The sequence below is a fragment of the Myotis daubentonii genome, chromosome 15 (assembly GCF_963259705.1).
Source record: "Myotis daubentonii chromosome 15, mMyoDau2.1, whole genome shotgun sequence".
NCBI classification, from domain to species: domain Eukaryota; kingdom Metazoa; phylum Chordata; class Mammalia; order Chiroptera; family Vespertilionidae; genus Myotis; species Myotis daubentonii.
The window spans coordinates 46,053,760-46,081,056 of NC_081854.1; the positions used below are offsets into that span (position 1 = coordinate 46,053,760).

Consider the following 27,297-nt stretch of genomic DNA (forward strand, 5'->3'; position numbering starts at 1 on the left):
TATATCCTTGCTGGGTTTTTTTCTTCACTTATTTGTAACCGTGACAGTTGTGTTGAAATCTTCTATTGTGCTGGTGTATTTATCAGTTCTCTCTATACATCTAACAATTTGTTTTTATTGAAATTAACACATTGCCTGGCTGGCGTGGCTCAGTGGTTGAGCATTGACCTGTGAACCAGGAGGTCAAGATCCAATTCCCGATCAAGGCACATACCCAAGGTTGTGGGCTTGATCCCCAGTGGGGGACGTAGGGGGGGGCGTGCAGAAGGCAGCTGATCAATGATTTGCTCTCATCATTAATGTTTCTATCTCTCTCTCCCTCTCTTCCTGTCTGAAATCAATTTTTTTCAAAAAGAAACGAACGTACCATAAAATTAACCCTTTTAAAATGAATAATTCAGTGGCATTTAGTTCACTGAAAATGTTGTGTAACCACCATCATTGTCTAGTTCTAAAACATTTTTTAAAATATATTTTATTGATTTTTTACAGAGAGGAAGGGAGAGAGATAGTTAGAAACATCGATGAGAGAGAAACATCGATCAGCCACCTCCTGCACATCTCTTACTGGGGATGTGCCCGCAACCAAGGTACATGCCCTTGACCGGAATCGAACCTGGGACCTTTCAGTCCACAGGCCGACGCTCTATCCACTGAGCCAAACCAGTTTTAGCTCTAAAACATTTTTATCACCCTAAAAGGAAACCTTATATCCATTAAGCAGTTACTCCTCAGCCCCTCATTCCCCCTAACCACCAATCATTTTTTCTTTCTTCTTTTGGGAGAATTCCTTAATTTGGTCTTTCCAACTTTCTATTTCATCTTCAATGATAACTTTCTGCTATTAGATCACCTATTGTATTCTTTGTTTCAGATATTATTGCAGTAATTTTTATACCTGGTCCCATATTTCTTTGATACTTCTCCCATCCAGAGATGGGGACCGTACCTTCCAATCCCCTGTTAAATCGGGACTTTGTAACTGCTTGACCAGTAAAATACGAAGAAGTGAGGTAGTGCCTGTTTCCAGGCCTAGGCCTGGAGAAACTGTCAGCGTCTACTCCCTGCTTCTTGGGATGCTTACCCATGGACTGCAGCCACTATCCTGTGGAGAAGCCACGCAGCCCACGGACACTGGACCAGAGGACCCAGTGCCCTGGTCCACAGGCTCACTGAGCTCTTTGCCTACAGCCAGTCACAACTTGCTAGTCATGTGAGTGAGGCATCTTGGGAGTAAATCCTCTGGTTCCAGCTGATGCCATGTGGAGTAGAGACGAGCTTTACTCAAATTGAAGCTTTGTGAGCAAATTAATGTTTTTGTTGATTGTTGTTTTAAGCCACTATGTTTTGGGGTAATTTGTTACGTAGTAATAGATCACTGGAACAGCTATATTTTTCATATCTAATAGTTCTGCTTATTCTGTTTTATATACTAGTATATTCTTGTTTCATATTGCTAATATTCTCCCTTATCTTTTGTAATATGTTGAGTAGGCTAATCTTGAACTGTTGATCAGTGTGTTCTAATAATTTTCCTGAAAGATGTTTACTTTTGAAATGTCTGTGCTTTCTTTTTGCCTGTGAGCTTATTTTTGCCTGTGAGTACCCTGATGGTGCAGACTACTTGGTCAGTCAGCGAACGGTATGGGGGAAGCGGTATCCTAGCCACAGAATTCCCCAGAGCTAAGGTTGTCTGTTGGGCTTCAGTGGCCTATCTCTCCCTCACAGCATCTGACCTCACCCCTGAGGAGAGAGGCCGTGTGTGTGATGGCAGGGTGGGAGCAGTGTGAACCCTGCTGAGAGCATGTGTCTGGCCAAATTACAAACCCCAGCCACTCTTCTCTTGTTAAAGGCTTGTAGTACACCCTGGCACGCACCCTGGTGCCAAGGACTGAGGATACCAAAGTGACAAGACTGAAAGGGTCCTGCTCTTGTGAAATCCACCATCTAGTGGGCGTGGAAAACATTAATCAAAGATCCCCACAAGGCCTTCTCCCAGCAGTGGGTACTATGAAGGGAAAGTGTCCCAGGGGAACACGAGCTAGGGAGGACGAGGTAGGGTGTCAGGATCTGTGCCTGAGAAGTCTTCTGGGGAGGAGGTGGTGCTGCAGGCAGAGAACTCCGCCATATGGAGGAGCTTGGTCAGTGAGGGTGGGGACAGAGGGTTGAAAGGCATCCTGTCCGAGTGAACAGCAAGTGATTTGCAGAAACTCCCTGAGTTTGAGGAAGTGAAAGACAGAAGGGTTGAGGCTGGGCAGGAGGATGGGGAGAGGTACAGCTGGAGAGGCTGGGGAGCCAGATGAAGCAGGGACTTGTGGGCCAAGAAGTGACTGGGCTTTCTCTTCAGAAGAGGTGGCTCTAGCCCTGGCCGGTGTGGCACAGCGCGGTTGGCTGGTTGTTCTCCCATGCACCTAAGCGTCACTGATTCGTGTTCCGGTTGGGGTACATGCCCGGGTTGCAGGCTCTGTCCCAGTGGGAGGATGCAGGAGGCTGCTGAGAGATGTCTCTCTCTCCCTCTCCCTTCCTTTCTCTCTAAAATCAATTAAAAAATAAATATAAATTTAAAAAGAGGAGGCTTACCATGAGTGGGGGAGAGAGCAAGAAGTCCATTTGGAAGGCTGCTACTATGGCCAACTGACGGCAGCAGGAGGGGACAGGAAGTTAAGTGGACAAACACGGGCTGGGAAGACTGTGGGATAGGGGCCAGAACGGTGGGCAGCTCAGAGGTCCTCCAGCAAGGCCCAGGGACTCTGACTCCTGATTCTGCCCTAAGCTGGAGGTTGGGAAGAGGAGGCAGTCAGAGGCTGGTTGGGAAGATACACCTAATTCTGATGTTCTAAAGCCCCGTGAGCCATAACGGGGAGGAAAATGGAGATAGACAAGGAAGATGGGCTCTGGGGCTTTCTGATAGAGAAGGGCTGGAAGGACCCCTAGAAAGATAAAGATGTCAACGTAAAGCCAGCTGCGTGAGTTATCTGAAGCAGTATTGTGGAAAGTGAAAGAAAAGTTTAGAGCAAGTAAGTAAACGATTTGGGTAAAGGAACCCCCAGGAAGTGAGACAGTAAAATTAAGGTGAAAGAATTTGACTAAAGAATAGAACGTAGCCTCCCAAAGGGGCAAAAGGGCGGGGCCCGGGGGGGATCTGTGTCCTTCCTGTGGATGAGGCAGCAGCCTCTGGGAACGGGGCCAGGATCCCTGCTGCCTCCACCTGGGGAGAGGGGAAGCCGGGAAGGGATGACCTTCGCAGGGACTGGGTTTCCAGGGACTCAGAGGAGAGGTGGGAAACCGAGTCGAGGGAAATGGATAGGGGATTGAATACCGAGGAAAGGCGGGAGTCCCTGGGCAGGACTGGGACGGCCTCTGCGATCCTAGGCCCGTCCTGCTGATCCCTCCCTGTCCCTGAGAAATGTCGCTGAGAGTTTACTAGGCACAGCGCGCAAAGCCAGTGCACCCCGCACCCCAGCTCACGTTGTCCGCAGGCAACCCCAAGAGGGGGACGCGTATTCCCCCTTTTCACAAGTACCACATCTGGGCTCAGAGAGGGCGGTTGTTCGCCCAAGGTCACACAGCAATCAGGCCCTCCCCAAGGCCTGAAGCTACTGGAAATCCTCCCTGCAGAGGGGCTTCGCCACTCCAGGGCCCCCTAGGGGAGGAGCTGGGCCAGCCCCTCCTGCTCCCCGCCCCCGAGGGGCGGCCCGGGGGGCGGGCGGAGGAAGTGAGCGCAGCGGGGAGGAATGCGCTCGGGCGGGGTGCGCCGGCCCGGAGCGGCGGGGACAGCTGGGCAGGCGGCCGGGGCGGCGGGAGAGGCAGGGCGGCGGGCGTGCGATGCCTCACTTCACCGTGGTGCCGGTGGACGGGCCGCGGCGCGGCGACTATGACAACCTCGAGGGGCTCAGTTGGGTGGACTACGGGGAGCGCGCGGAGCGGGATGACTCTGACGGTGAGGGCGCGCCCGGATGGGGCCTTGGCGGGGGCCGGGAGGGGAGCGGAGCACGCGGGCCCGCGCTCACGCAGACACCTGGCCCGATCGCGCACACGTCGATGCGGGGCCAACTTTTCTTAGTCGGCGCCGTCGCCGCCGCCGCCGCTGCCGCCAGTCCCTCGCTCCGCGAGCGCAGACACGATTTTCCTGGGCCCCGGCCCGCCCGCTGTCGGGACGCCCTCCCCACCCCAGCTCCTCCCTTGCTGGCCACGGGCGGGGGCTGCAGACGTGGCTGACTAACAAGAGGGTAGGCCTTCGGGGCCCCGAGGCGCGGGAATAACGGCGAGGAGCCTCCATCTCAGGCTCTTCCTAGCTGGGATCGCCGCTGCCCGCGCCCCGATCCCTTCGCCTTCTGTGGTCGCCTCCAGCCTCCTCTCGCTTCGTCCCCCGCTTGTGCTCAGCGCCTCTGACACAGACGCCCCTGCCCTCCGCGGTCCCTGTGTCTCCCTGAGCTCGGCCTGCGGGAGAGGGCTGTGCCTGCGGAGGGGGTCTGCCCCTCACTGCCTGTGAGCGCACTCGGGCGGACCCCGCTTGCATCTGCAGGTACAGCGGGCATCCGGGGAGCCCTCGCACGGAACCAGGCTGGTCTCGGTGCTTTACGTGAGTTAAGTCGCTTCATCCGACCGCTTTCCCCTCCACGGGGTCGGTCCTGTTACTCGCACTTAGGAAGGAGTGACTGAGACAGACAGCCGTTACACAATTTGCACCAGGGGATTCAAACCCTGACTTGGGGCCGCCAGCTCCCTAACTCTTAGCCTAGGTATTAGAACTGGGCCTGCGGTGAGCCCCTCCTGCCTCCTCCCAGGTGCCTGCCTCTCCCCAGGCCCCTTTCTGCATTTGCTTCCCGGAGGCCCCCAGACGGCTGTCCTTGCCAGGGCCCACCCTTGGAGTATGAACACTGCTGGGAACGTGTGTCTGCATGTACAGTGGCATATGCATGTGTCATTATGCTTGTGCAAGTGTGTAGCTGTGTGGTATCACAGGGTGAAGGCAGGCTCAGGGTAGCATGTTCTCAGGACCACTTTCCTGCAAGGGTGTCAGTGATGAGAATGGTGATATGACTGATGACAAATGCCCGTGTCTGTGGCCGACCATATGGAGGTATGCAGAGAACATGTGTGTCAGTGGCATGTGTTAGGTGATGTGATTTTGACCTAGCTCTTGGATTGTCCGTGATGGTGACATGACTGAGATGATCCATACCTGGTGTGGGGGATGGCTGTATGTGAGTCACCTGATTGCCGTGTAGGGAGACAGCATGGACCAGTGGCATGGGCTGCTGGACATCATGGGATTTGACAGGATTGACAGTCATGTTGGTGCACACACCCCAGCCCCCAACCCTGGTGCCCTGACCTGCCCCTAGCTTTGTTCCAGTGGTCAGAGCAGGAGCCAACATCCCTGCTCCCTTTAGTTCTGGGAGGCTTTCCCTCCCAAAGGCTGCTGCGCTGGGCCGCATCCCTAGGATCAGCCTGGACCAGCGGGCAGGCAAAGCTGAGCCTAGTAGTCTCTGGCCCCGCCTTGGCCTCTCACAGGGTAACTGGAGGGACCTGGAGTCACATTGGCTGAGTCCTGCCAGGTCCCTCCAGGCTGGGCCAGCTCCTCCCACATCACCCTTCCTCCTCTCATTCCTTGGCTGTGTATGCGGTATGGGGGACACTCTGCGCCCTGGTGAGTGATTATGACCCCTCTTGGTGGGGACTGCAGAGGGTTAGGGGCACAGAAAGCCTCAGGTCCATCTCAGGGGTACCCCTAGCCTGGCACTTAAATCTCTAAAGGTCCATACCTCTGCTCTAAGGGCTGTGTGTAGAGGTTTTAGTACCCCTGGCAGATGCCTGGGAGCACAGGGATCAGAAGTGTCACCTGGATACCCATCTGCAGCTGGTGCATTCGCAGCTGCAGTCAGGAATACGTATATATGTGTACTTCACAGGCAGCCCCAGGCCCATGCCATGCTCTGGCTCCCTGAGGATTTCAGGTGGTATCTGAGCAGCTTCAGTCTGGCAGGCATGCCCAGACCTGCCGTGGAATTTTTGGAATAGCTGAGGGCAGTACAGACACCCAGACACTTGCTTAGAGCACCCCACACTCACAAACACATATTCCCATAGTCTCATGGGAGCTGTCCTTATAATGAGGCTTTAGGGAGTTCTAAGAAATGCCTGCTGGGCGTCTGGCACCAGACTGTCCCTTTTCTGATGCGTCTGGGCAGTTAGAAGAGTGGGTGTTATGGTCTCTACTTAACAGAAGAGGATGCCAAACAACAGAGAGGGTAAGCAAGTTGCCCTTAGTCACAGAGAGGGAGGGTCAGGAATCCAAGCCAGCCTGCCAGCCATCTCAACACCAAGAGCCCTGGGTATGTGCACCTTGGCCGAATTGCAAACCCCAGACACTTCTCCAGTTAAAATCTTGTACTGCCCCCTGGGATGCATCCTAGGATGGATTGGGGCCTAGAATAGGATTTGGGGAGCCTGTAGCTCAGCTCCTACCTGGTTCTGGTGAATCCTGGGACCCAAGTTTAGCCCTTCTTATTGGGTGACCTTGCCTCTGAATCTCTCTGAGCTTACTTTTGTTGCTGCTAAAAGGGGGTAAATGATAGCTCATGGAGGGTTGCTGTGAGGTCTCGAGGCAACCCTTGGAAGGGCTCTGAGGTGCCCTGGAGTCATGGCTGAAGGGACAAGGGATCTGCTAGGTCTTGGAGGACCGTCCACAGCCAGTTTTGGGGAACTGCTTTGTGCCTGGCTCTGTGTTTTCTGGGTACTACTAGTTCAGTCTCCTCAGAGACAAGGATACAATGCTAGGGCAAACTGCAGTGAATGATGTTAGAATACTTTAGAATTTATTTCAAACTTCACAAAGGATCAGAAGAGATATGTCACCCCCCTCCTTGCAGGCTCCTCCCCTTAGTGCCTCCCCAAAGGACTTATCCTCAGAAAAATCAAAACTATGCAGAGGAATGGGGCAAGGGCTCTGAGATAACGCAGATGGTGACTGCAACTAAAGAATAAATTTGGCTTGGAGAACCCTGGATGGTTTAGCTCAGTGGATAGAGTGTCAGCCTGTGGACTGAAGGGTCGCAGGCTCAATTCAGGTCAAGGGAATGTACCTCAGTTGCAGGCTTGATCCCTGGCCCTGGTCGGGGTGCATGTGAGAGGCAACCAGTTGATGTGTCTCTCTCACATTGATCTTTCTCTGTCTCTCCCCTTCCTTTCCACTCGCTCTAAAAATTAATGGAAAAAAAGATCCTCGGACAAGGATTAACAACAACAAAATTAGCTTGGAAATAAATTCCTGGCAGCCAAGGCAGAAAGGGAAAAACGATGAGCTCTGTAGCTGCCATTTTCTGACAAAATTAAGCATCTGACTTAAGTGTACTTTTCTGAGGCTTCTCACTGAAGGGCCATCACTATAATAGGCAATGTTACTGGGTTTTCAGATTTTTCTTGTGGCTCCTTATCTTGATCCTGAACATAATACATAACATAGGGTGTCTGAGGAGCTATGTGACCCCATAAGGCAGTGGTTCTCAACCTTCCTAATGCCGCGACCCTTTAATACAGTTCCTCATGTTGTGGTGACCCCCAACCATAAAATTATTTTCATTGCTACTTCATAACTGTAATTTTGCTACCGTTATGAATCGTAATGTAAATATCTGATATGCAGGATGTATTTTCATTGTTACAAACTGAAGATAATTAAAGCATAGTGATTAATCACAAAAACAATATGTAATTATATATGTGTTTTCCGATGGTCTTAGGCGACCCCTGTGAAAGGGTCGTTCGACCCCCAGAGGGGTCTCGACCCACAGGTTGAGAACCGCTGCCATAAGGCTTTGACCTCCTGCTGCCTTTGTCAGTTGTGCCATTGGCATTGGTCTACGCACAGCCTTGTAGACTGTGGGACTGAGCTGCTTGGCTTGCTTAGATAGTCCAGGTTCCTAGATGAGGTGATGTCCTATTTTCACATTCTGTTCGAAAGAAGAGTGGACTTTGCCTCAGAAATTGTCATCAGCTTTACCTGTCAATCAGTCTCCTTGGGTAATGCAGAATCCTCAGAGCAGCACCTGTTGAGTAATGTTGGCTTAGAGAAGGTAAGTCTCATACCGATGGCAGGAGGATGATGTATCAGATGAAGGATACACGCAGAGGAGTCATCATTCAGCATTCTTTGCTGCAAACAAGAGAAATGAAATTATAGACTATTTAACCAGATAAGGTTGGTAGGTAGTCCTTACAAAACCAGGTATGGTCAGTGAATAGCCCCAATACCCCACTAGGCTCGGTCACTGACGACACTTGACCTCCATCACCAGACACCAGGCCAGCACTGCTGCCAGTCATTTCACCACCCACTTGGCTTCTTTGAACCCAGATGTCAGCTTCCCATTTGCCCTGAGGCCTCCAACCACTTTTAGCAGCTACCAGACTGTCTGGAGGGAGGGGAAAACAAACAAACAAAAACCAGCCACTTAGAAAAGGAGTACTGGGTGCCTTCCGCCTGCCTGATGGGAAGTTGGGAATGTCACCTCCCGAGACTCACAAGGGGCAGTTTGGAAAACAGGGAAGGGTGCGCATACAGGGCGGCCAGAAAAATCAGCCAGGCTTTGAGAGCTGAGGCGGGCTTACTTAGAGAGCGCATCGCATCTGGTTCCTTTCTGCGAGGTTTCCTTGAGGCTGAGGCACCTGGGGGTGGGGGTGGGGGCGGAGGGGAGGTGGCACTGATAGGCCAGGCACCTAGTCTGGGCGAGCAGCCGACACCTGGGCCAGGGAGGCCAACAAGCGGCTCCAGCCAGCGGTCCCTTCTCAGTCCAGACCCACCCAGCCCGGCTTTGGACTATGACCCTAGACGGCATCCTGCGCCCCCTTCCGCTCTCGTTCAGGCCTCCCGCTTGCCCCTCCTCCCAGCATGCCCCTGGGAGGCCCCCGCGCAGTGCATGGTGGGGCAGCTAGTAGGTGGACTTTGACCATGGCGGGCGATGGTGCTCTCTGTGGATTCATCTACCTGGAGGGCAGCACCTGGGCAGGCCCGGAGGACTCCGAGGCTTTGGCGCCTGTCTCGCTGGGTATTACCAATGGGGGGTGGGGGGGTCAGAGGGCGAGCAAATGCGGGCCACGCCCCTCCCGGAGGCCCCGCCCCTCGGTGGTAGCACGTGCCAGTGCCCCAGCCAGCGTGTCTGGGGCCTTCACGCCGGTTCCCTGCGCTGCTGGAGGGAATGGTGCGCTGCGTTTTGGTCGTTGGCCACTCTGCCATCACGGGTTCTGCAAGGAGACGGGTGGGACTTGATGGGGAGACTGAGGCCCCGCCTGCTAGCACCGGCTCCCGCAGGGCTCCGCAGAGACGGTGTTTTGTGGGCTGGCCTGCCGGGGGCCAGCGGAGCAGCCTGAGGACTCGGGAGGCAGCCCTGACCGGATTCTGTCCTCTCTCCGCAGGACATGGCAACCACAGAGAGAACAGCCCTTTCCTTTGTCCCTTGGAGGCTTCCAGAGGAAACGAGTACTACGACAGGAACCTGGCACTGTTTGAGGTAGAGCCGTTCTGGGCCACAGGTGTGGTAGGCAGGTGGGCAGGCAGGAACCTGCAGGGACGCATGCCATCGCAAAGCCGGCAGGCTGCACAGTTGTGTGTGCCTCTTGATGTCTTGGCTCCTCTAGTTGCCTCTTGTGTGTCTCACCTGTGAACCGACACTGCTTTCCTAGAGGCCGCTCACAGCCACACCTCGTTACCCGCCGGGGTATCCACTGGTGACTTAGATGCGGCCTCAGCAGGATGACCACCTCTCAGCATTTCCTGTTTCCTTCACTCTAGGAGTCCTCCTAGTCCATGATTCTTCCCTCTCCTGCGCCTTCTTCCTTGTCCTTCCTGGTTGGCTCTTCCAACCCTGTCCCCCCCCCCCCCCCCCCCCCAACAAATTCAATGAGGCCCGGTGCTTTTCACTGAATCTGCCCCCTTTCTCCACATCTGCACCTCAATGGACACCTCTCTGGAAACATTCCCACTTCTGTGCCTCTGAACTTGAATTTTATCCTTTTCAGACCCAAACTCAGAAGATGGGTCTGGATTCAGGGCCTGGTTTAGGCCCCAAACTCTGACCCACGCATTCAGCCGGACGTTTCCTAGGCTCCTCAGTCTCCATGTGCCCCCAAAGGCCTGCATCTTCACTGCTCACTCCAAACCAGTTTCTCCTTGTGTGTAGGGTCAGAAGGGAGCTAACAGACTAAATATGGGCATAGGTAGGCGGAGGCAAGGTGCTGGAGAAGCCACAGGAGCAGAGAAAGCCTAGACCCAGGTGGAGGCTGGGAATGCTGAGCCCTGGGAAGCCTCCTGACTTGGAAAAGCAGCAAGTTTCTGAAACAAAGCTCTTGACCTAGCCCCACCTGAGGATGGGTTAGGGGGCCAAGATCCAACTTTAGGGATTGAAGGGGTGGGGAGCTGGGGAGGAGACGGACCATCTTCTAGAAGGACCAGAGTTTGAGACAATAAAAGAGACTTTACTTGTCCCAGACATCTCTCTTTTGACTTCCTTGGCTCTCAGAAGTGACTAGGGGTAGCTTTTTCGTGAGAGAGTTGGGGCAAATGTGAGTCCCAGAGGCCTACTCATAGCTGGGAGGTGGCCAGGCAGAGCAGGCAGGATGAAGTGTGCCGTTCGCCTGTCTGCTAGCCCTGCCCTGCCCTGCCCTGCCCTCTCCCCTGAGGCAGGTAGGTTTCACAAATGGGTTGGTAGTGACTAGCCAAGGTGTGGCAGAGAGAAGCAGCCGCTGGGCTGAGCTTTTGAGTGCCGAATGCTGGGTTGTGGCGCCCACACCTGCCCACTTGGCTGGCTTGGGCTTCCCCAGGCGAGAGCTGGGATCAGGCCCAGGCCTGCCTCAGGGCTTGGCAAGGGGCCAGAAGCCAGGCTGCTGGCTACACATAGGTAGCCCGGTGCCAGCTGGGCCCATTGCCAGACTGCTCTGTGGCTCTGTTTACAGGAAGAGCTGGACATCCGCCCAAAGGTATCATCTCTTCTGGGCAAGCTCGTCAGCTACACCAACCTCACACAGGGCGCCAAGGAACATGAGGAAGCGGAAAGTGGGGAGGTTGCCCGCCGGAGAACAGCCAAGGTGAGCTGGTCAAGGGCAGCAGAGGGGATAGAGGACCTGGGAAGACACAGAATTGACAAAGTCCCCACATGGTTGTGAGCATCCCAGGGAAAGTGGGTGCCAAGTGTGATGAGCATGGAGGATGGACAGAATGCCTTGGGTTCAAGGAGGCTTCAAGGGGTGGGCTAAGGAGGAGTCCCTCAAGGGGGAAGAAGGGGTAGAGGACCAGGGAGGCCCTCAGAAATGAGAGTGACAGCTGTTTTTACTCAGCCCTCTCTGTGGGAGGCATCATGCCAAGCAGTGGGCCTGGGTTCTTGCAGGTCGTCTCACAGGAAAGTTGTGAGGTAGGTGCTATTATTATCCCCATTTTACCGATGAAGAAACTGAGTGTCAGGGGTATTAAGTAACTTGCCTGGGATGACTGAGCTAGGTAAAATCAATGTGTAACACTGGGAGACACGTTTGGGGATTATTGTGAGATGTGTGACGATGTAGGAGGCCACATTACTGGCACCCCATCACGATGGAGAAGGGTGTCACCTTTGGAACCAGGAACATGGCTGTCCCTTGGGCTGTGTGACCTAGAACAAGTGACCAAACCTTTCTGTGTCACTATATTGGCTTCATTTGCAGGTACCTATTGGTCACCATGGGCTCCTTGAGCGCCTGGATGGGGAGTGATAGGAGCATAACACAGCATAATCCTGGCCCCCTTTCTGTTCCCTATCCAGGCCTGTGGCCCTTAAGCTCTCCTTTCTCCTAGGATGACTTTGCACATCTTTGTTTAGCTCCCTTGTAAGAGGGGGCTTAGTCTAAGGGCTGGGGGAAGGAGCCCTCCCTCTCCACCTACTGACTCCCTGAGGTTTGGGAAGCAGCTGTGGTTTGGAAGGAGCTAGGGTCTGGCATTAGCTGTAGTATCTTGGTTATTTAGAAATGCAGAAAGAGCTCTTGGTTAGGATAAGCTGGATCCCCAGCCTCAGACCTGCTTGTGAGTTTGGGGCCTTGCTGGGGTGGGCCAAGGAGAGACGATAGGTTGATGTACACCTCACCTTGCCTCTCTGGGAGACCAGTCAGCCCACACTTCAGAGAGGGCAGCTGAGATCTGAGGTCACATAGACCTGACCCCCACCGTATCCTACTTGTTGTGATTTTGCTGGCATTTTTTGACCTCAGATAGTAGAGGACCCTGTCTCTGGCTATTCCTATTCAGCCCTGCATAGAGGTCTCACCCTCTGAGAGTGTTGCCTGCAGTGGGTGGTAGGATCCTTGGGTAAGTGCCTCTTCTCTGTCCCTGAAGGCCAAGTCCAGGGAGCTGGTGGCAGTAAACAGGTCCCTAAGGCTAGTACACGTCTCAGCAAGTGTCGGAAGGAAGCCTGGTCAGTGAAGGACCATAGTCCCTTGGCCTTATGAGGAGCCTGTGAGGATGCTGGGGTCCAGCCTTAGCCTACCTGCCCAGCTCACCTGGCCCTAGAGTAAGCATGCGAGAGGATGCCTCTGTGTCTCAGTTCTAATAGTTTTTCCTCGGAGGAAAGAGGAACCTGGTCAGGTCTGCAGTGAGTTAGCAGAAAGCTAAGGAGCTGGAGCCACTAAGCTCTGGTCATTATACAGGGCAGGTCTGAGCGGGGCCTGAGAAAAGTAAGGCTTCAGACAGGAAGGGCGGGCCTCTAAGCAGACCTTACCGAGACCCTAGGCAGCCTCTCCAGAGCAGCCGCTCCTCTCGGCTCTACCCTGGTGACCTTCTGAGGCTGCCAAAGGTTATTTGGAGATGCAAAAAGCACTTCAGGCCCTGCCCTTTCCCACACTGCCTTTTTTTCCAGAGTGACTCAGCCTGGAGTTGGCTGAGGCTGGGAGCTGCCACTAGGCACTGAGCGGTCCGGGGCCTCTGAAAATGGATATAGCCCAGATGAGGTCTATCTGTCACCTATACTGTACAGGATAATTTTTTCTTTTTTTTTAGAGAGGGAGGGGGAGAGAGACATTGATGTGAGAGAGATACATCGATTAGTTGCCTCCTGTAGGCGCCCCAACTAGGAATGAAAGCCACGACCTTCCGATGCATGGGATGATGCTCCACCCAACTGAGCCATGCCGGCCAGGGCTGCGCAGGACAGTTCGGGGGACCATTCGTTCCTACTGGGCCCATCTGTGGTCCTTTAGGCTGCACATAGATCCTGCCCCAGACCTGGACCCTCCAGAAGCGTTTCTGCGGACACGTGGTTCTCTCTCCCACACTCGCTCCAGGACAGCAGGCTTTCCTGGGACTCTGGTGAAAGCTCTTAAGGCCCCACTACCCTGGGCTGCACTCATGAGGGCTCAAGAAGGCACCTGCTCTGCCCCTCTCTATGCTTCTGCCTCTGCCCCGGCCTCCCGGCTGGCCCCTACTCTGCCCTTAGATAGTTGAGAAATCTTGCCTGCATATGCCCATTAGACCTTCTCACCTGCCCTTCAACCTTGAGTCTCTACTCTACGCAGGATTTTCCCAACACATTATCCTAAGGCCCTTCCAAGGCACCACTCACTAGGCTCAGGAGCATCTTTTGGGTACCTGCAGGGCCTGCTGGAGATAGACTATTGAATAAGCCAAGTCTCTGTCATGATACATTCGCGTGAACAGTTACCCTGACCCGTAGAGATCACTATGATGGAAGGGTATATCGAATGCTGAGGGGCCCTGGCCGCAGTGGCTCAGTGGTTGAGCATCGACCGATTCCCAGTCAGGGCACATGCCTGGGTTGCAGCTCGATCCCCAGTGGGGGGTGTGCAGGAGGCAGTCGATCCATGATTCTCTCTCATCATTGATGTTTCTATCTCTCCCTCCCTCTCCCTTCTCTGAAATCAATAAAAATATATATTTTTAAAAAATGTTGAGGAAATGCAAGAGGAAGTGCAACTCTACATAAGGCAACCCAGAGGAACTTCCTGGAAGAGGCAACACAATTAAAACTCCTGAAGGTTTAACTGAAGAGGAGTTTGCCATGCAGTGAGGCATGATCGCCTCAGGCCGAGTCCAGCCCATGCCCTGGTTCAGAGGCTGTGAGGAGCCCATGTCATCGGGGACTGGAACTGACATGAAAGGGATGGGGCGTACCTGGTGGCCCAAGCCGAGGAGTCTGTCCCACACCGTGGACTACAGGATAGGCAGTACAGAGGGTCTTTGGCAGGGATGATGAGACTGGACTTGGTTTTCTGAGACCTGCTCTGGCAGCAGAGTGGGCTGGAGTATGGAGAGGTTGACAGGCACCATCCAGGTGCTCCAAGTGTAGTGCTCCAGGTTCAAGGGACTAAGGCTGAAGCAAGGCAGGCTGGTCTAAGGGCAGCTTGAGAGGCAGACTGGATAGGACTTGGTGTCCACCTGGACTGGAGTCGGGGGTTGGACTGAGGGGAGACCAGGGGCAACTTCTTAAGATTCTGGCTTGGTGGACATGGGGCCTCCCGGGTGAGAAGATGGGGATCCTAGACAGACCTCTCTTTCTAGAAGTTTAACAGAGGAGAGGAAGGGAAGGGGGCAGTACCTTGAGGGGAAGGCGAGCTCAAAGCTCACGTGGCGTTTTGAAAAGAATCGGGTTTTATACCTTCCCAGTCCCAAACTGTCTTTATATATAAAGGTCAACATAGACATCCTAGCTGTCACCCACCCCTGCACTCCCCAGGACTCCACTCAGGATAGCCGGGGACTGCTAAGTGATTGGGGCTGGCCTTCCATGATGCATGTGGGCCCCTCTGATGCTCTACACTTCCTCCTCCCCTCCTGCTCCGTAGGCGCCCAGCATGGGCACCCTCATGGGGGTGTACCTACCCTGCCTGCAGAATATCTTCGGGGTGATCCTCTTCCTGCGGTTGACTTGGATGGTGGGCACGGCCGGTGTGCTGCAGGCCCTCCTCATTGTGCTCATCTGCTGCTGCTGTGTGAGTATCCTAGCTGGGGCGGGGGCCGTGGCTGCCCACAGAGCCTGCCCAGCTGAACTGCTCACCCAGGCCCTCCTTCCCACAGACCTTGCTGACAGCCATCTCCATGAGCGCCATCGCCACCAATGGAGTGGTTCCAGGTGGGTGAGCACACCCCGGCCTGCTGGGGGGATGGGTCCAGCATCCGCCGTGACATACCCAGGAACCCTTATTCCTCCCGCTCCCAAAGCATTTCTCGAGTGGGGTCTTAGTCCCTGAATCCATGACAGTTGCATCGCTTAGGAGCTTCTCCGCAGAGTCTGTGATATTTGTTGTGTTTTGTTCCTTTGTTTAAAAGGGGGTTGGGGCTGACAAAAAAGGTGATGGGGTGCTGAAAACCCTCCACGCTCCCAGGGTAGGCAGTGCGGAGGGTCTTCAGCAGGGATGATGAGACTGGACTTGGTTTTCAGAGACGCTGTTTATTTATTTATTCAACCATCTATTTATATCAGTATGAACTCCCAGATATTTATTTTATTCTTTGAATCGTAATCCAGTACTTCATTATTTATTTTGTTGCTCAAACTGTTCCACTTTGGGCATTTAGCTACTTGGGTTGGCTCCTGTGTCTGTATCTAGATCCTTTTTTTTTTTTTTTTTTTTAATCCTCACCCAAGGATATGTTTTTTGTTATGTTTAAATTTTGTTGTTAATCCTCACCCGAGGATATTTTTCCATTGATTTGTTTCTTTTTTAGAGTGGAAGGAAGTGCGGGGGGTTGGGGAGGGGGGAGAGAGAGAGAGAAAGATCGATGTGAGAGAGACACATCGATTGGTTGCCTCCTGCACGTGCCCCAACTGGGGCCACGGGTCAAACCAGAAACCCAGGTATGTGCCCTGACTGAAAATGAAACCCGCAACCTTTTGGTGTATGGACGATATTCCAGCCAACTGAGCCACTGGCCAGGGCTGTGTTTGGATCCTTTTTTTTTTTTTAAAATATATTTTATTGATTTTTTACAGAGAGGAAGGGAGAGAGAGAGAGAGTCAGAAATATCGATGAGAGAGAAACATCGATCAGCCGCCTCCTGCACATCCCCCATTGGGGATGTGCCCGCAACCCAGGTACATGCCCTTGACCGGAATCGAACCCGGGACCCTTCAGTCCACAGGCCGACGCTCTATCCACTGAGCCAAACCAGTTTTGGCTGGATCCTTTTTTAAAAAAATAACAGTTTTATTTGTATTAGGATAAAATGGGGAGGGGGAATGTAATATATTTTTACCCATAAGAAGGTTTAAAAGTGCATAAAAATATAAAAAGGAAAATTGAAAGTACCCATAATCCTACCATCCTGAGTTCATAACTACTAGCCTTAGGGTCTTGTAAAGTATTAGTATATCATTCTTCCCAAAATCTGTATGTGTGTATGTGTGTGTGTGTGTGTGTATTTCACAAAATATTGGGAAAAGCTTATTTTTTTTAGTAGAATTTATAGGGTATTATCTAATTTATGTGATTATTTTCCTACTCTTGTGTTCTACTTTTTCACTGTTGTATTATTGTTGTGAACAGCCTTGCACACGAATCTGTTCCCACCCCTGGCAGCTCCCTTAGGCGAGGGTCCTGGTGGTGGGATTACAGCATGAAAGGGATTAACCTTTTTAAAGCTTTTTGGTCCCTGTTCCCAGATTTTTCACCAGAGACATTTTCTCAAGAGCAAATTCAACTAGCAACTTGGGGTCACTCTTGTCCCCTGTACCCTCGCTGGTCCTGGGGCCCAGTGTCGACTCTGTCAATCTTACCAGGGATGTTAGACTCTGATGGAAGCACAGACTCAGGCCAGGAGAGTCAGCCATGGACACTCACCCAGTGCCAGGCCCTGTGCTGGGCCCTAAGGACAAAGAACTAGACAAGACACAGTCCCTGCCCTGGTCTGGAGGGATCAGACTAACAGAGCCCTAGGAGCGGGGCGGTGTTCTCAGATAGGAGGCACCCAGACAGAGGAGGCTGTGGGGACTGGCCTGCGTGCAGGGAGTTGGGGGGCAGTGGGCCACTTAGGCAACGCTGTGGTCCTAGCAAAGTAGTCATTTCACTGGGCTGTGTTGGACGTTGGAGTCGGACGGGAGTGGGATCCAATTCTAAGCCTGGCCACTTACTAACCATGCCGCCTTAGGCAAATCTCCCAACCCTTCTGCTGGTCTATAGATGGGAAAATTCACTCCTGTCCCTCTGGGTGGTCGTGACGAGTTGTCGGGGAGGAGACGGCCTTGAAGAAGAACCAGCCTTGACCTTGACCTGTGTACACTTTCTCTGTTGTAGCTGGGGGCTCCTATTTCATGATCTCCCGCTCACTGGGGCCGGAATTTGGAGGTGCTGTGGGCCTGTGCTTCTACCTGGGAACAACCTTTGCAGCAGCCATGTACATCCTGGGGGCAATTGAGATCTTACTGGTGAGTCATGCTAAGGCCTGGCCAACTCTGCTCTTGTCCAAACAGTCCCTTCCCCGTAGGCCCAGGCTGCTCGCGCTCCTTTCACCTCTGGCCAGGGTCTGGGGCTTATAATGTGGGAGTCCTTCTTGAGGGAGAAAGATCTTTTGCTCAAGCCAGACTCCCCTTCAATCCCTTGCCAGTTTGGGCTACGCGGGGAAGGGGCCTGGCCGGGCAGCCTTCATCGTGGCCCTGGATAGTCCATCCACCCAGGCCCCATTTCAGCCATGGCAGGTGACCTGTAAACTATTGCATTTGACTTAGTGACAGATCTTGATGGTGACGCAGAGCCTGCCTCCCGGGCATGCGTGGGCTCTGGTCAGGTCTGTCTCCCCCAGGCCTCTGTGCCAAGTCCCTTCAGGCCCACCTTATCCTTGTCCCTACATCAGGGTAAGTAGCCACAGGACCCTGTATGGAGGTCAGTGAGCCCCATATGTGCACTGACTCAGCTTCCCACTCCCCCCTGAAGTGCCCCAGCTGGTAGGTAGAGGGGCCATGGGAATCACGGGGGACAGACAATAGGGGATATTTAGGGGAACCACCTGGCCAGTCCCATCTCTAGGCCCTCTGCCTGTAGCGTGGACCCTTCTCCTATAACTTTGTTGTTTTTGCATTTCCCACATTCCTGCATTTATTATTGGGGTTTCCTCTGTAAAGAAAATTTGTCCTTTTCCCCATTTATTTATTCAACCATGTATTTATATCAGTTTGGACTCCTGGATATTTATTTTATTCTTGGTTCATGATCCAGCACTATCATTATTTATTTTGTTGCTCAAACTGTCCACTTTGGCTGTTTAGTGATTCCAGTGGACTCCTGTGTCTGGATCCTTTTTAATAACAGTTTTATTATGATATAGTTCACGTGCTGTACAATTCACTACCCATTTAAAGTATAGATTTTAAAGGTTTCTAAGTATATTCACAGAACTGTGCAACCATCACCACAATCAATTTTAGAATACTCTCTTCACTCCAGAAAATCCAGACTGGGTAGTACTCACTCTCTGTTCCCCCAGCCCTAGGCAACCATTAATCTGCTTTCTGTCTGTAATCAGAGGTACCCATTCTGGACATTTCATATAAACGGAATCATACAGTGTGTGGTCTTTTGTGACCGGCTTTTTCTGGAGACTCTTAAAAAAAAAAAAATAGATGGGATTCCCTCTCCAAATAGGAAAATCGAACCTTTTCTATCTGTCTCTTGTTTCAGACCTACATTGCCCCGCCAGCTGCTATTTTTCACCCAACAGACACGCACGACTCTTCGAGTGCCACCTTGAACAACATGCGAGTGTATGGGACCATTTTTCTAACCTTTATGACCCTGGTGGTGTTTGTTGGGGTCAAGTATGTGAACAAATTTGCCTCGCTCTTCCTGGCCTGTGTGATCATCTCCATCCTCTCCATCTATGCTGGGGGCATCAAGTCTATTTTTGACCCTCCCGTGTTTCCGTAAGTAATCTGGGAATACATCCAGGCATTGCACTGACATCCCTCCCAAGTAGATGGCCTCTGATGCCCTGCGTCCTAGAGTCTGCAGGGTGGAGGCAGGTTGGGACCTCCAGCTGAGCAGGCGATGACACTTGCCCCTCCCCGCAGAGTGTGTATGCTGGGCAACAGGACCTTGTCCCGGGACCAGTTTGACATCTGTGCCAAGACGGTCACGGTGGATAATGAGACAGTGGCCACCCGGCTGTGGAGCCTCTTCTGCCACAGCTCCAACCTTACCACTGACTCCTGTGATCCCTACTTCCTGCTCAACAATGTCACCGAGATCCCTGGCATCCCGGGCGCAGCCGCCAGCGTGCTCCAGGGTGCGTCCTCACTCCCGTCCTGCTCCTGACCCGCGGGCTGAGCAGGAGGCAGGGAAGGAAAGTGGATCACAGAGCCGTCCTTGTGTGGCCAGCTCAGGAATGGGGGGGGGGGGGGGGGGGGGCGGGGGCAGGTCTGGCTGCCTTCCAGGCCCAGCGGTGTCCTCTCAGCCTGGCTCCTGGCAGCTAGGTTTTGGGTGAACAGAGCCTGTTTGGCCAGTGTCCCAGGCCTGCAGCAGCCCCCAGAAAGTTCTGGCAGCCCCTCTCTCCCCAGTCACCAGCCCCTGACGCTGCCTGGATTATTCTCCCGGGAGCCATAAAGGGCCTCTGTCTAGGAGGCGGGCAGTGGCCGGGCTCTGGCTTCAGCAACCTTTGCCTGTCAGATTTCTAGCCAGACAGCTCCGCCCCTGTGGCTGGTGCTGCAGACATTGGGCTGAAGCCGCCCCCGGCCCCCAGAGCCTCTCACATCTGCAGCCTCTGGTTGGGCTGCCCTCAGCTGCCCCTGGGACGTGGCTGGGGCTGCGGTGGTGATGCTGCTGCCCCCTGCAGAGAACCTGTGGGGCACCTACCTGGAGAAGGGTGAGGTCGTGGAGAAGCACGGGCTGCCCTCCACGGATGCCCTTGGCCTGAAGGAGAATCTGGCCCTGTACGTGGTCGCTGACATTGCCACATCCTTCACCGTGCTGGTCGGCATCTTCTTCCCCTCTGTGACAGGTAAGCCCTTCCCGCCCACCCTCTCAGCCCTGCCCCCTCCCCTGGGGAGCCCCTAAGGGAATCTTGTTGTTTTCGAAGGCATCATGGCTGGCTCAAATCGCTCCGGTGACCTCCGAGACGCCCAGAAGTCCATCCCGGTGGGGACCATTCTGGCCATTGTTACCACCTCCCTCGTGTGTATCCTTTCCCAGGCCTGGGGCAGCAGCGAGGGAAGCAAGAGGCATCTGCCTTCCTATGTCACCAGCTGGCATGCGCGGATACATCACACGTGCATGCGTACTTAGGTGCCTTTCCCCTCAGACATCACACACTGGAGTGTGTGCACAGCACAAAACCCTCAGCTGTAGGTGCCCCGCTGAGGCTCCTGGCTAAGGCGAAGGCCAGGGCATGGGCTCCTGTGTGGGAACGAGTGGGGGCAGCAGTGGCGTGGAGGCCCAGCTTTCCTTGACGCGGCGCAGACTTCAGCAGCGTGGTTCTCTTTGGCGCCTGCATCGAGGGTGTGGTGCTCCGGGACAAGTGAGTGAGCTGGGCCCCTCCGGGTGGCAGTGGGCTCGGCTTTTGCCTGCTTCGACACCAGCCCCCGTCAAACATGTGGTCCCACACATATCCTCAGGCTGCTGGTTGCCAGCGGTGGTGTGTGCCACTAGGTGGGTCAGGCCCCACCATTACTTTTGCTTAGAGAATGGTGACATCAGAATCAGGGCTGGGACAAGGAGAACAGATAGGGGCTGATGGATTGGACTTCTGTGCTGAGGGGCCAGAGCTCTGCCCACCATAGCCATCCTTACCTGACATCCCTCACCCAGGGTTTGGGGGCTGGCTCCTTGCATGGTGTATGGCCTAAGCCTGGCCCCTGCAGGTACGGCGACGGTGTCAGCAGAAACCTGGTGGTGGGCACGTTGGCCTGGCCTTCGCCTTGGGTCATTGTCATCGGCTCCTTCTTCTCAACTTGTGGCGCCGGCCTACAGAGCCTCACTGGGGCACCACGCCTGTTGCAGGCCATCGCCAAGGACAACATCATCCCCTTCCTCCGTGTGAGCCCTTTTGCACCCCCACACCCCACAGCTGGGTGCTCCTGGCCCCTCCCACTGGTGGAGGGCAGGGATACTGATGCATTATATCTTGCTGGGGCCCTTAGTGACCCCAGGGCACAAAGCCAGCACGAAGAGTTGCTGAGAGCTGCCCTGGCTCTGGCTCTGCCCTGCTGTTGGCAGAGCAGCTTGGGCCCAGAATCCTCATGGCCGATCTATGGCTCATTCAGAGCAGAGAGGCCTGGAGAGGTAGGGGGCAGAGAAACTTGTGGAACCTATTGGGAAAGACATGGGGATGGCCTGAGCCCCAGAGGAGGGACTTGAGGATGCTAGAGGCCAAGCTGAGGCTTGTGACTCAAGGTGTGGAATGGGGGGAATGGGACCAGCTTCTTCCCTTGCTGACCCCACTGACCCTGGTGCGTGCAGGTGTTTGGCCACGGGAAGGCAAATGGTGAACCGACGTGGGCACTCCTCCTGACGGCACTCATCGCTGAGCTGGGCATCCTCATCGCCTCCCTCGACATGGTGGCCCCCATCCTATCCATGTGAGCTGGGGCCAGGGCAGGGCAGAGGGATGGTCCTAGCAAAGGCTCCTTGAACCCTCAGCACCCCATGAGCCAGGGGCCCCGGCACCTCCCTGTGACCCTGTCTGGCATTGAGCGTGCAGCTGGGACACATGTCGGGGTGTATGGGCAGCTGTTTGCCTGGCAGAGCTCAGCCTAGCTCTGCATTGAGGAATGAGCCTGATATTTATGCAGAAGAGACAACAGGTCCTACACCCTCTGTGAGAGACTCCCAGAGCCAGCAGGTAGCTACTCTCCACTCCTGGACAGGGCCAGCACCCAGTCCCTGGCACCTTGATGAAACCACCGTTGCCCTACCCATCTGTTTTCAGAGTTGTTTGCTTTTAAAGTTCTGGAATCAGCTGAGCATTTGAGTCTGCCAGTGCCCTCAGGAAGTAGTCAGCATGTGGCAATTTCCAGGGGTCCCTGAGACAGCTCATGTGGTTGCTGTGCTCACTGCTGCCACTGTTGGGGCCCACTCCATCTCTCCTCACACATCTTACCCCACTGCCAATGCTCTCTCTGGCTTGTTTGCATATGATGAGACTACCTTTCACTGCCCCACTCAGCCTGTAGGCCTGACAGGCCCCCCCCCCCCCGACGCAGCCACCTCCCAGCCACAGCCAGGCCACAGTGACCTCTTGTCTCCCCCCAACACACCTCCACCCACTACTGCCCAGCTTCACCCACACATATAGTGCACACTGACTCTGTTCTTGCCACAGTCGTCTTGGGTGGTGACTCCTCACTCCCTAAGCCAGGGTATATAGCTCAGTCTTTATTTATTATTTTTTAATCCTCACCCGAAGATATTTTTCCATTGATTTTTAGAGAGAGGGAAAGAAAGAGAAATATCGATGTGAGGGAAACACATTGATTGGTTGCCTCCTGCATGCACCCTGTCTAGGGCCCAGGCTGGGGAGGAGCCTGCAACTGAGGTATGTGCCCTTGACTGGAATCGAACCTGGGACCCTTTGGTCCACAGGATGATGCTCTATCCACTGAGCCAAACTGGTCAGGGCATAGCTCAGTCTTTTTTTTTTTTTTTTTTTTTTTTTAATATATTTTATTGATTTTTTACAGAGAGGAAGGGAGAGAGATAGAGAGTTAGAAACATCGATGAGAGAGAAACATCGATCAGCTGCCTCCTGCACATCTCCTACTGGGGATATGCCCGCAACCCAGGTACATGCCCTTGACCGGAATCGAACCTGGGACCTTTCAGTCCGCAGGCCGACGCTCTATCCACTGAGCCAAACCGGTTTCGGCCATAGCGCAGTCTTTATCATGGGGCTTTTTGGGGCAGCCCTGTTGGGACTGACCACCCCCCTTCATGGGAGTCCCAGTCCTTCTGTCTTTTTGTCTGTCCTTCTCCAGCCAGCTGAGGGTGGAAGTTGGCACCCCTCCCGTCAGCCCTCTGCTCCTCAGCTCTCTTCCCGGAGGGTTCACACAACAGGCCTCGCCCATGTCCCAGTCTCCTTCATTCCTACAGTTTCCTCAAGTGTCTCTAATTTAGTGTCTTCAAAATGGCCCTCATTATCTTCTCCCTACCTTCTCCTCCCCACATTCATGATAGCCCCTAATCCAAGAGGTCACCAGGCCAGGGGTCCCGTCCTTTCTCACAGCTCTACACTCGCTCTTCCCCGCCTCCTCTGCCTGTGAGTAGTTGCCTGTCCTCTAAGCCAGGGGTGGGGAACGTCTGGCCTGTGGGCCGTATAAGGCCTGCAGAATCGTTTGGCAGTGAAATCATTTGCCAAGGCAACCGCAGGTGGGACTCGACGTTCAATAATCCAGGAGCTTTTCTCATAGCAACATAAATTATATTGAGTGAATAATAGTAAGCGGATGATGTTACATTCAAATGGCCCTTGGCAGAAAAAAAGGTCCCTCACCCCTGCCCAAGCCCTGGCTCTGAGGACACCTGTGCCGTAGCCCCATCTGTCTCGGGCATGGGAATGGGTGCTGTGAGGCTGTACACACCTGGCCCAGCCCAGGCATGGCAGGGACATCAAGTACCTTGCTGCCAAGGAGGCCTCTGTGCCAACCAGCCCCTGTGGTGCAGGTTCTTTCTGATGTGCTACCTGTTTGTGAACTTGGCCTGTGCCGTGCAGACGCTCCTGAGGACCCCCAACTGGCGACCCCGATTCAAGTACTATCACTGGTGAGCACCAACTGGTCTCCTGAACCAAGCCCTCTGACATAAGTGCTATGGGGAAGCCAGGAGACCCATTCAGGATGGGGTTTGAGTTTCCTGGGCTGTAGTTGCTATTGGTGAGAAATTGGGGGGCTGGGGAGCTTGGTCTGGGGCCATACTGGTTTTTCCCTGATTCTCGTTCTTCCCCACTCTCTGGCTCAGGGCATTGTCTTTCCTGGGCATGAGCCTCTGCCTGGCCCTTATGTTTGTTTCCTCCTGGTACTATGCCCTGGTCGCCATGCTCATTGCGGGCATGATCTACAAGTACATTGAGTACCAAGGGTGAGTGAGGGGTTGCCACCTGGCCGGGGCAGGCGGGTGATCTGTATGTTGGGTTGGGGGAAGCTGAGCCATCCTCTAGCCACCGTAGGTGCGGGGCTGGGAGGTTGGGGGGCTTTGATTCAGGGCCTGGCCCCCTTCCATCTCACTACACCTGGACAGAGTCCCCTGAGTGGGACCAGAGGCTCACCAACTGACGGTGGCCTCTGTAGGGCTGAGAAGGAATGGGGTGACGGGATCCGCGGTCTGTCCCTGAGTGCTGCCCGCTATGCACTGTTGCGGCTAGAGGAGGGGCCTCCTCACACCAAGAACTGGCGGTGAGTTCACACCCAGACTGGCAAAGGCCACTCTAGGTTCTCAGGGGGCACTCTGAGGGTGGGACAGTCGAGAGGTGCTGGCTCCCCTTCCTGATCCATGGTCCCCATCCTGGGGTGGCCAGGGGTGCCCTTGGATCTCTGCTCCCCAAACCTGTGGGAGCCTGTGAATTGAGAGGGAAAGAAGAAAAGTGGCTCCTGGGAAACCTCTGGCCTGGCCTCAGGCTGCCTCACCATCCGGCTCCTGCAGGCCTCAGCTGCTGGTGCTCCTGAAGCTGGACGAGGACCTTCACGTGAAGTACCCACGGCTCCTCACCTTCGCCTCTCAGCTGAAGGCCGGCAAGGGCCTGACCATCGTTGGTTCTGTCATCCAGGGAAGCTTCTTGGAGAGCTATGGCGAGGCCCAGGCTGCTGAGCAGGTGCCTGCTGCAGGGGGCACAGAGCTGAGCCAGACTCCAATGCCCAGGCTACAGCTGGCACATAGGGGAGGGGACCGATTCTGGCCAGCCAGGTGGACAGCAGTGCTGCCACCTAACAGCTGAAGCAAGGGTGGCTGTCCCATCTTAAAAACATGGCCTCTGGGTGGGCAGCTTGCCTCCTCCCCTTCCCCGCCCCCAGCAGAGGGGATGCGGATGGCCTTGACTTCTGAGCCTGGTGTGTTCCCCCCAGACAATCAAGAACATGATGGAGATTGAGAAGGTAAAGGGCTTCTGCCAGGTGGTGGTAGCCAACAAGGTGCGCGAGGGACTGGCCCACCTCATCCAGTCTTGCGGCCTGGGCGGCATGAGGCATAACTCCGTGGTGCTGGGCTGGCCCTATGGCTGGCGACAGAGCGAGGACCCACGTGCCTGGAAGACCTTCATTGGTGCGTAAGGGGCCAGGATCTGGGCTCGGCCATGGGGCCGGGGGCCGGGGCTCAAGTGAAAGCAGGGCTGCAGGCTGGCAGTCAGCAGTGTCCCTCCTCCCCAGACACCGTGCGCTGTACCACAGCTGCCCACCTGGCCCTGCTTGTGCCCAAGAACATTGCCTTCTACCCCAGCAACCACGAGCGCTACCTGGAGGGCCACATTGACGTGTGGTGGATCGTGCATGATGGCGGCATGCTGATGCTCTTACCCTTCCTGCTGCGCCAGCACAAGGTACGCCAGGGGGGTGCGCCCGGGTGAGGGGGCTGGGCCCTTGGATTGGTGGGGTGTGACCGAAACACCCAACGGCTCCGTTGCCATAGGTTTGGAGAAAGTGCCGGATGCGCATCTTCACCGTGGCCCAGATGGATGACAATAGCATCCAGATGAAGAAGGATCTGGCCGTCTTCCTGTACCACCTACGCCTTGAGGCGGAGGTGGAGGTGGTGGAGATGGTGAGCCGCCCACCCCGATGTGGCCCTGTGGATACCCTGCCCCGCACAGCCCAGTTCTCATGGCCCACCCTCTCCCCAGCACAACAGCGACATCTCCGCGTATACCTACGAGCGGACACTGATGATGGAGCAGCGGTCCCAAATGCTGCGGCAGATGAGGCTGACCAAGACCGAGCGCGAGCGAGAAGTCAGTGGCCTGGTTCAGGGCGTGGGCAGGTGGCTGGGTCAGGCCTTTGGAGACGCCATCAGACGGAGGCGTCGGAATGTCGGTGCCCAAGTCCCTGCAGCCAGGTCCTCTTTTCCCTGCCACTGAGGCTACCTCCTCTCTACTTTTCTTCAGGCCCAGCTGGTCAAGGACCGGCACTCAGCCCTAAGGCTGGAGAGCCTGTACTCTGATGAGGAGGATGAGTCTGCAGCTGGGACTGACAAGATCCAGATGACATGGACACGGGATAAGTACATGGCAGCTGAGCCCTGGGACCCCAGCCATGCCCCTGACAACTTCCGAGAACTGGTGCATATTAAGCCGTGAGTGCCACAAAGATAGACCCAGCCACATGGGGGCCCGGCGTGAAGGGTGGACAGGCTCTGTGGGTCGGGCCCACGATCAGCTGCATTACCTGCAGGGACCAGTCCAATGTGCGGCGCATGCACACTGCCGTGAAGCTCAATGAAGTCATCGTCACACGCTCCCACGATGCCCGCCTGGTCCTGCTGAACATGCCCGGCCCACCCAAGAACAGTGAGGGTGATGAAAACTGTATCCTTTCGTGGAGAGGCCAGCAGTGAGGAGGTGGACAGCCTGTGCAGTTACTCTGGGTGCTTCTGGGGGGGTGTTCCAAGTCACCCCAGTTCTGATTGATGCCCAGACTTCCTGGGCACCCTTGGTCCTGGTGCTGTTTCTTTGACCTGATGACCTATAGACATGGAGTTCCTGGAGGTGCTGACTGAGGGCCTTGAGCGGGTGCTGTTGGTTCGTGGCGGTGGCCGTGAAGTCATCACCATCTACTCCTGAGCCCGATATAGACTGTGGCCTAGAGTGGGGGTGTTCAGGGTAACGCCCCCTCTAGCACCCATCTGCCAGTCCTGCTTTGCCTGGCCCTGCCCTAGACCCAGCTTTGGAGATTGGGCCTGGGCCTGGCCATGGAGAGGGATCCAGGGTCCTACAGGACCTTAAGAGGTTAAAGGACTCCCCCCACCCCCGGCCCCCCGATCAGCATCCTGGGAGGCCTGGAGAAGACTGGGCGGGGGGCTGACATTGGGTTTGAAGGCAGCCAGCCCAGGAACGCTATTTATTGAATATTTATTGTTGGGATGTCACCATCAGAGAGAAAGGGAGGGGTGACGAGGGAGGGGGTCCTACCCAGCCCGCCTGCAGGAAGACCTGGCTCAGATTACTGTGGGCAGGGACCCCCACCAAGCTGAGCTTAATGGAGCCAGCCAGCTGAAGCCTGACTTTTTTCAATAAAACATTGTGTACTTCTGGGCCTCCTGCTGCCCGAGCTCTGTTTCCCCTGGCGCCAAGGGAAAAAGGCGGAACTGAACCCAGGCCCAGAGCCTGCTCCAGCTCCAAGGCTGTGCCCCTTTCCC

The 27,297-nt window shown here is 54.7% G+C and overlaps 1 protein-coding gene across 2 annotated transcripts; it reads left to right on the forward strand.

Moving 5' to 3' along the window:
- The first annotated feature begins 3,739 nt into the window (after window positions 1–3,739).
- On the forward strand, window positions 3,740–27,196 carry SLC12A4 (solute carrier family 12 member 4). 2 transcript variants are annotated; one of them, XM_059667701.1, is made up of 24 exons: window positions 3,740–3,940; window positions 9,418–9,512; window positions 10,954–11,085; window positions 14,824–14,970; window positions 15,056–15,110; window positions 17,272–17,402; window positions 18,652–18,893; window positions 19,041–19,255; window positions 19,802–19,966; window positions 20,045–20,143; window positions 20,425–20,482; window positions 20,826–21,000; window positions 21,424–21,542; window positions 23,623–23,721; window positions 23,917–24,036; window positions 24,246–24,350; window positions 24,598–24,766; window positions 25,017–25,212; window positions 25,317–25,486; window positions 25,576–25,707; window positions 25,787–25,894; window positions 26,048–26,235; window positions 26,334–26,467; window positions 26,631–27,196. In XM_059667701.1, the coding sequence occupies exons 1-24, from the start codon at window positions 3,826–3,828 to the stop codon at window positions 26,720–26,722; spliced, it is 3,261 nt and encodes a 1,086-aa protein (XP_059523684.1). In that variant the 5' UTR covers window positions 3,740–3,825; the 3' UTR covers window positions 26,723–27,196. The 2 variants fall into 2 exon arrangements, with proteins under 2 accessions (XP_059523684.1, XP_059523685.1); XM_059667702.1 differs by lacking the exon at window positions 24,246–24,350.
- The last annotated feature ends 101 nt before the right edge of the window (window positions 27,197–27,297 follow it).

Coding starts and splice junctions, on each gene's coding strand:
- SLC12A4 (XM_059667701.1), top strand. CDS start 3,826: ATGCCTCACTTCACCGTGGTGCCGGTGGACGGGCCGCGGCGCGGCGAC. Junction 20,483..20,825: donor GGTGTGGTGCTCCGGGACAA/GTGAGTGAGCTG, acceptor TGGCCCCTGCAG/GTACGGCGACGGTGTCAGCA. Junction 24,351..24,597: donor CCTCACACCAAGAACTGGCG/GTGAGTTCACAC, acceptor CGGCTCCTGCAG/GCCTCAGCTGCTGGTGCTCC.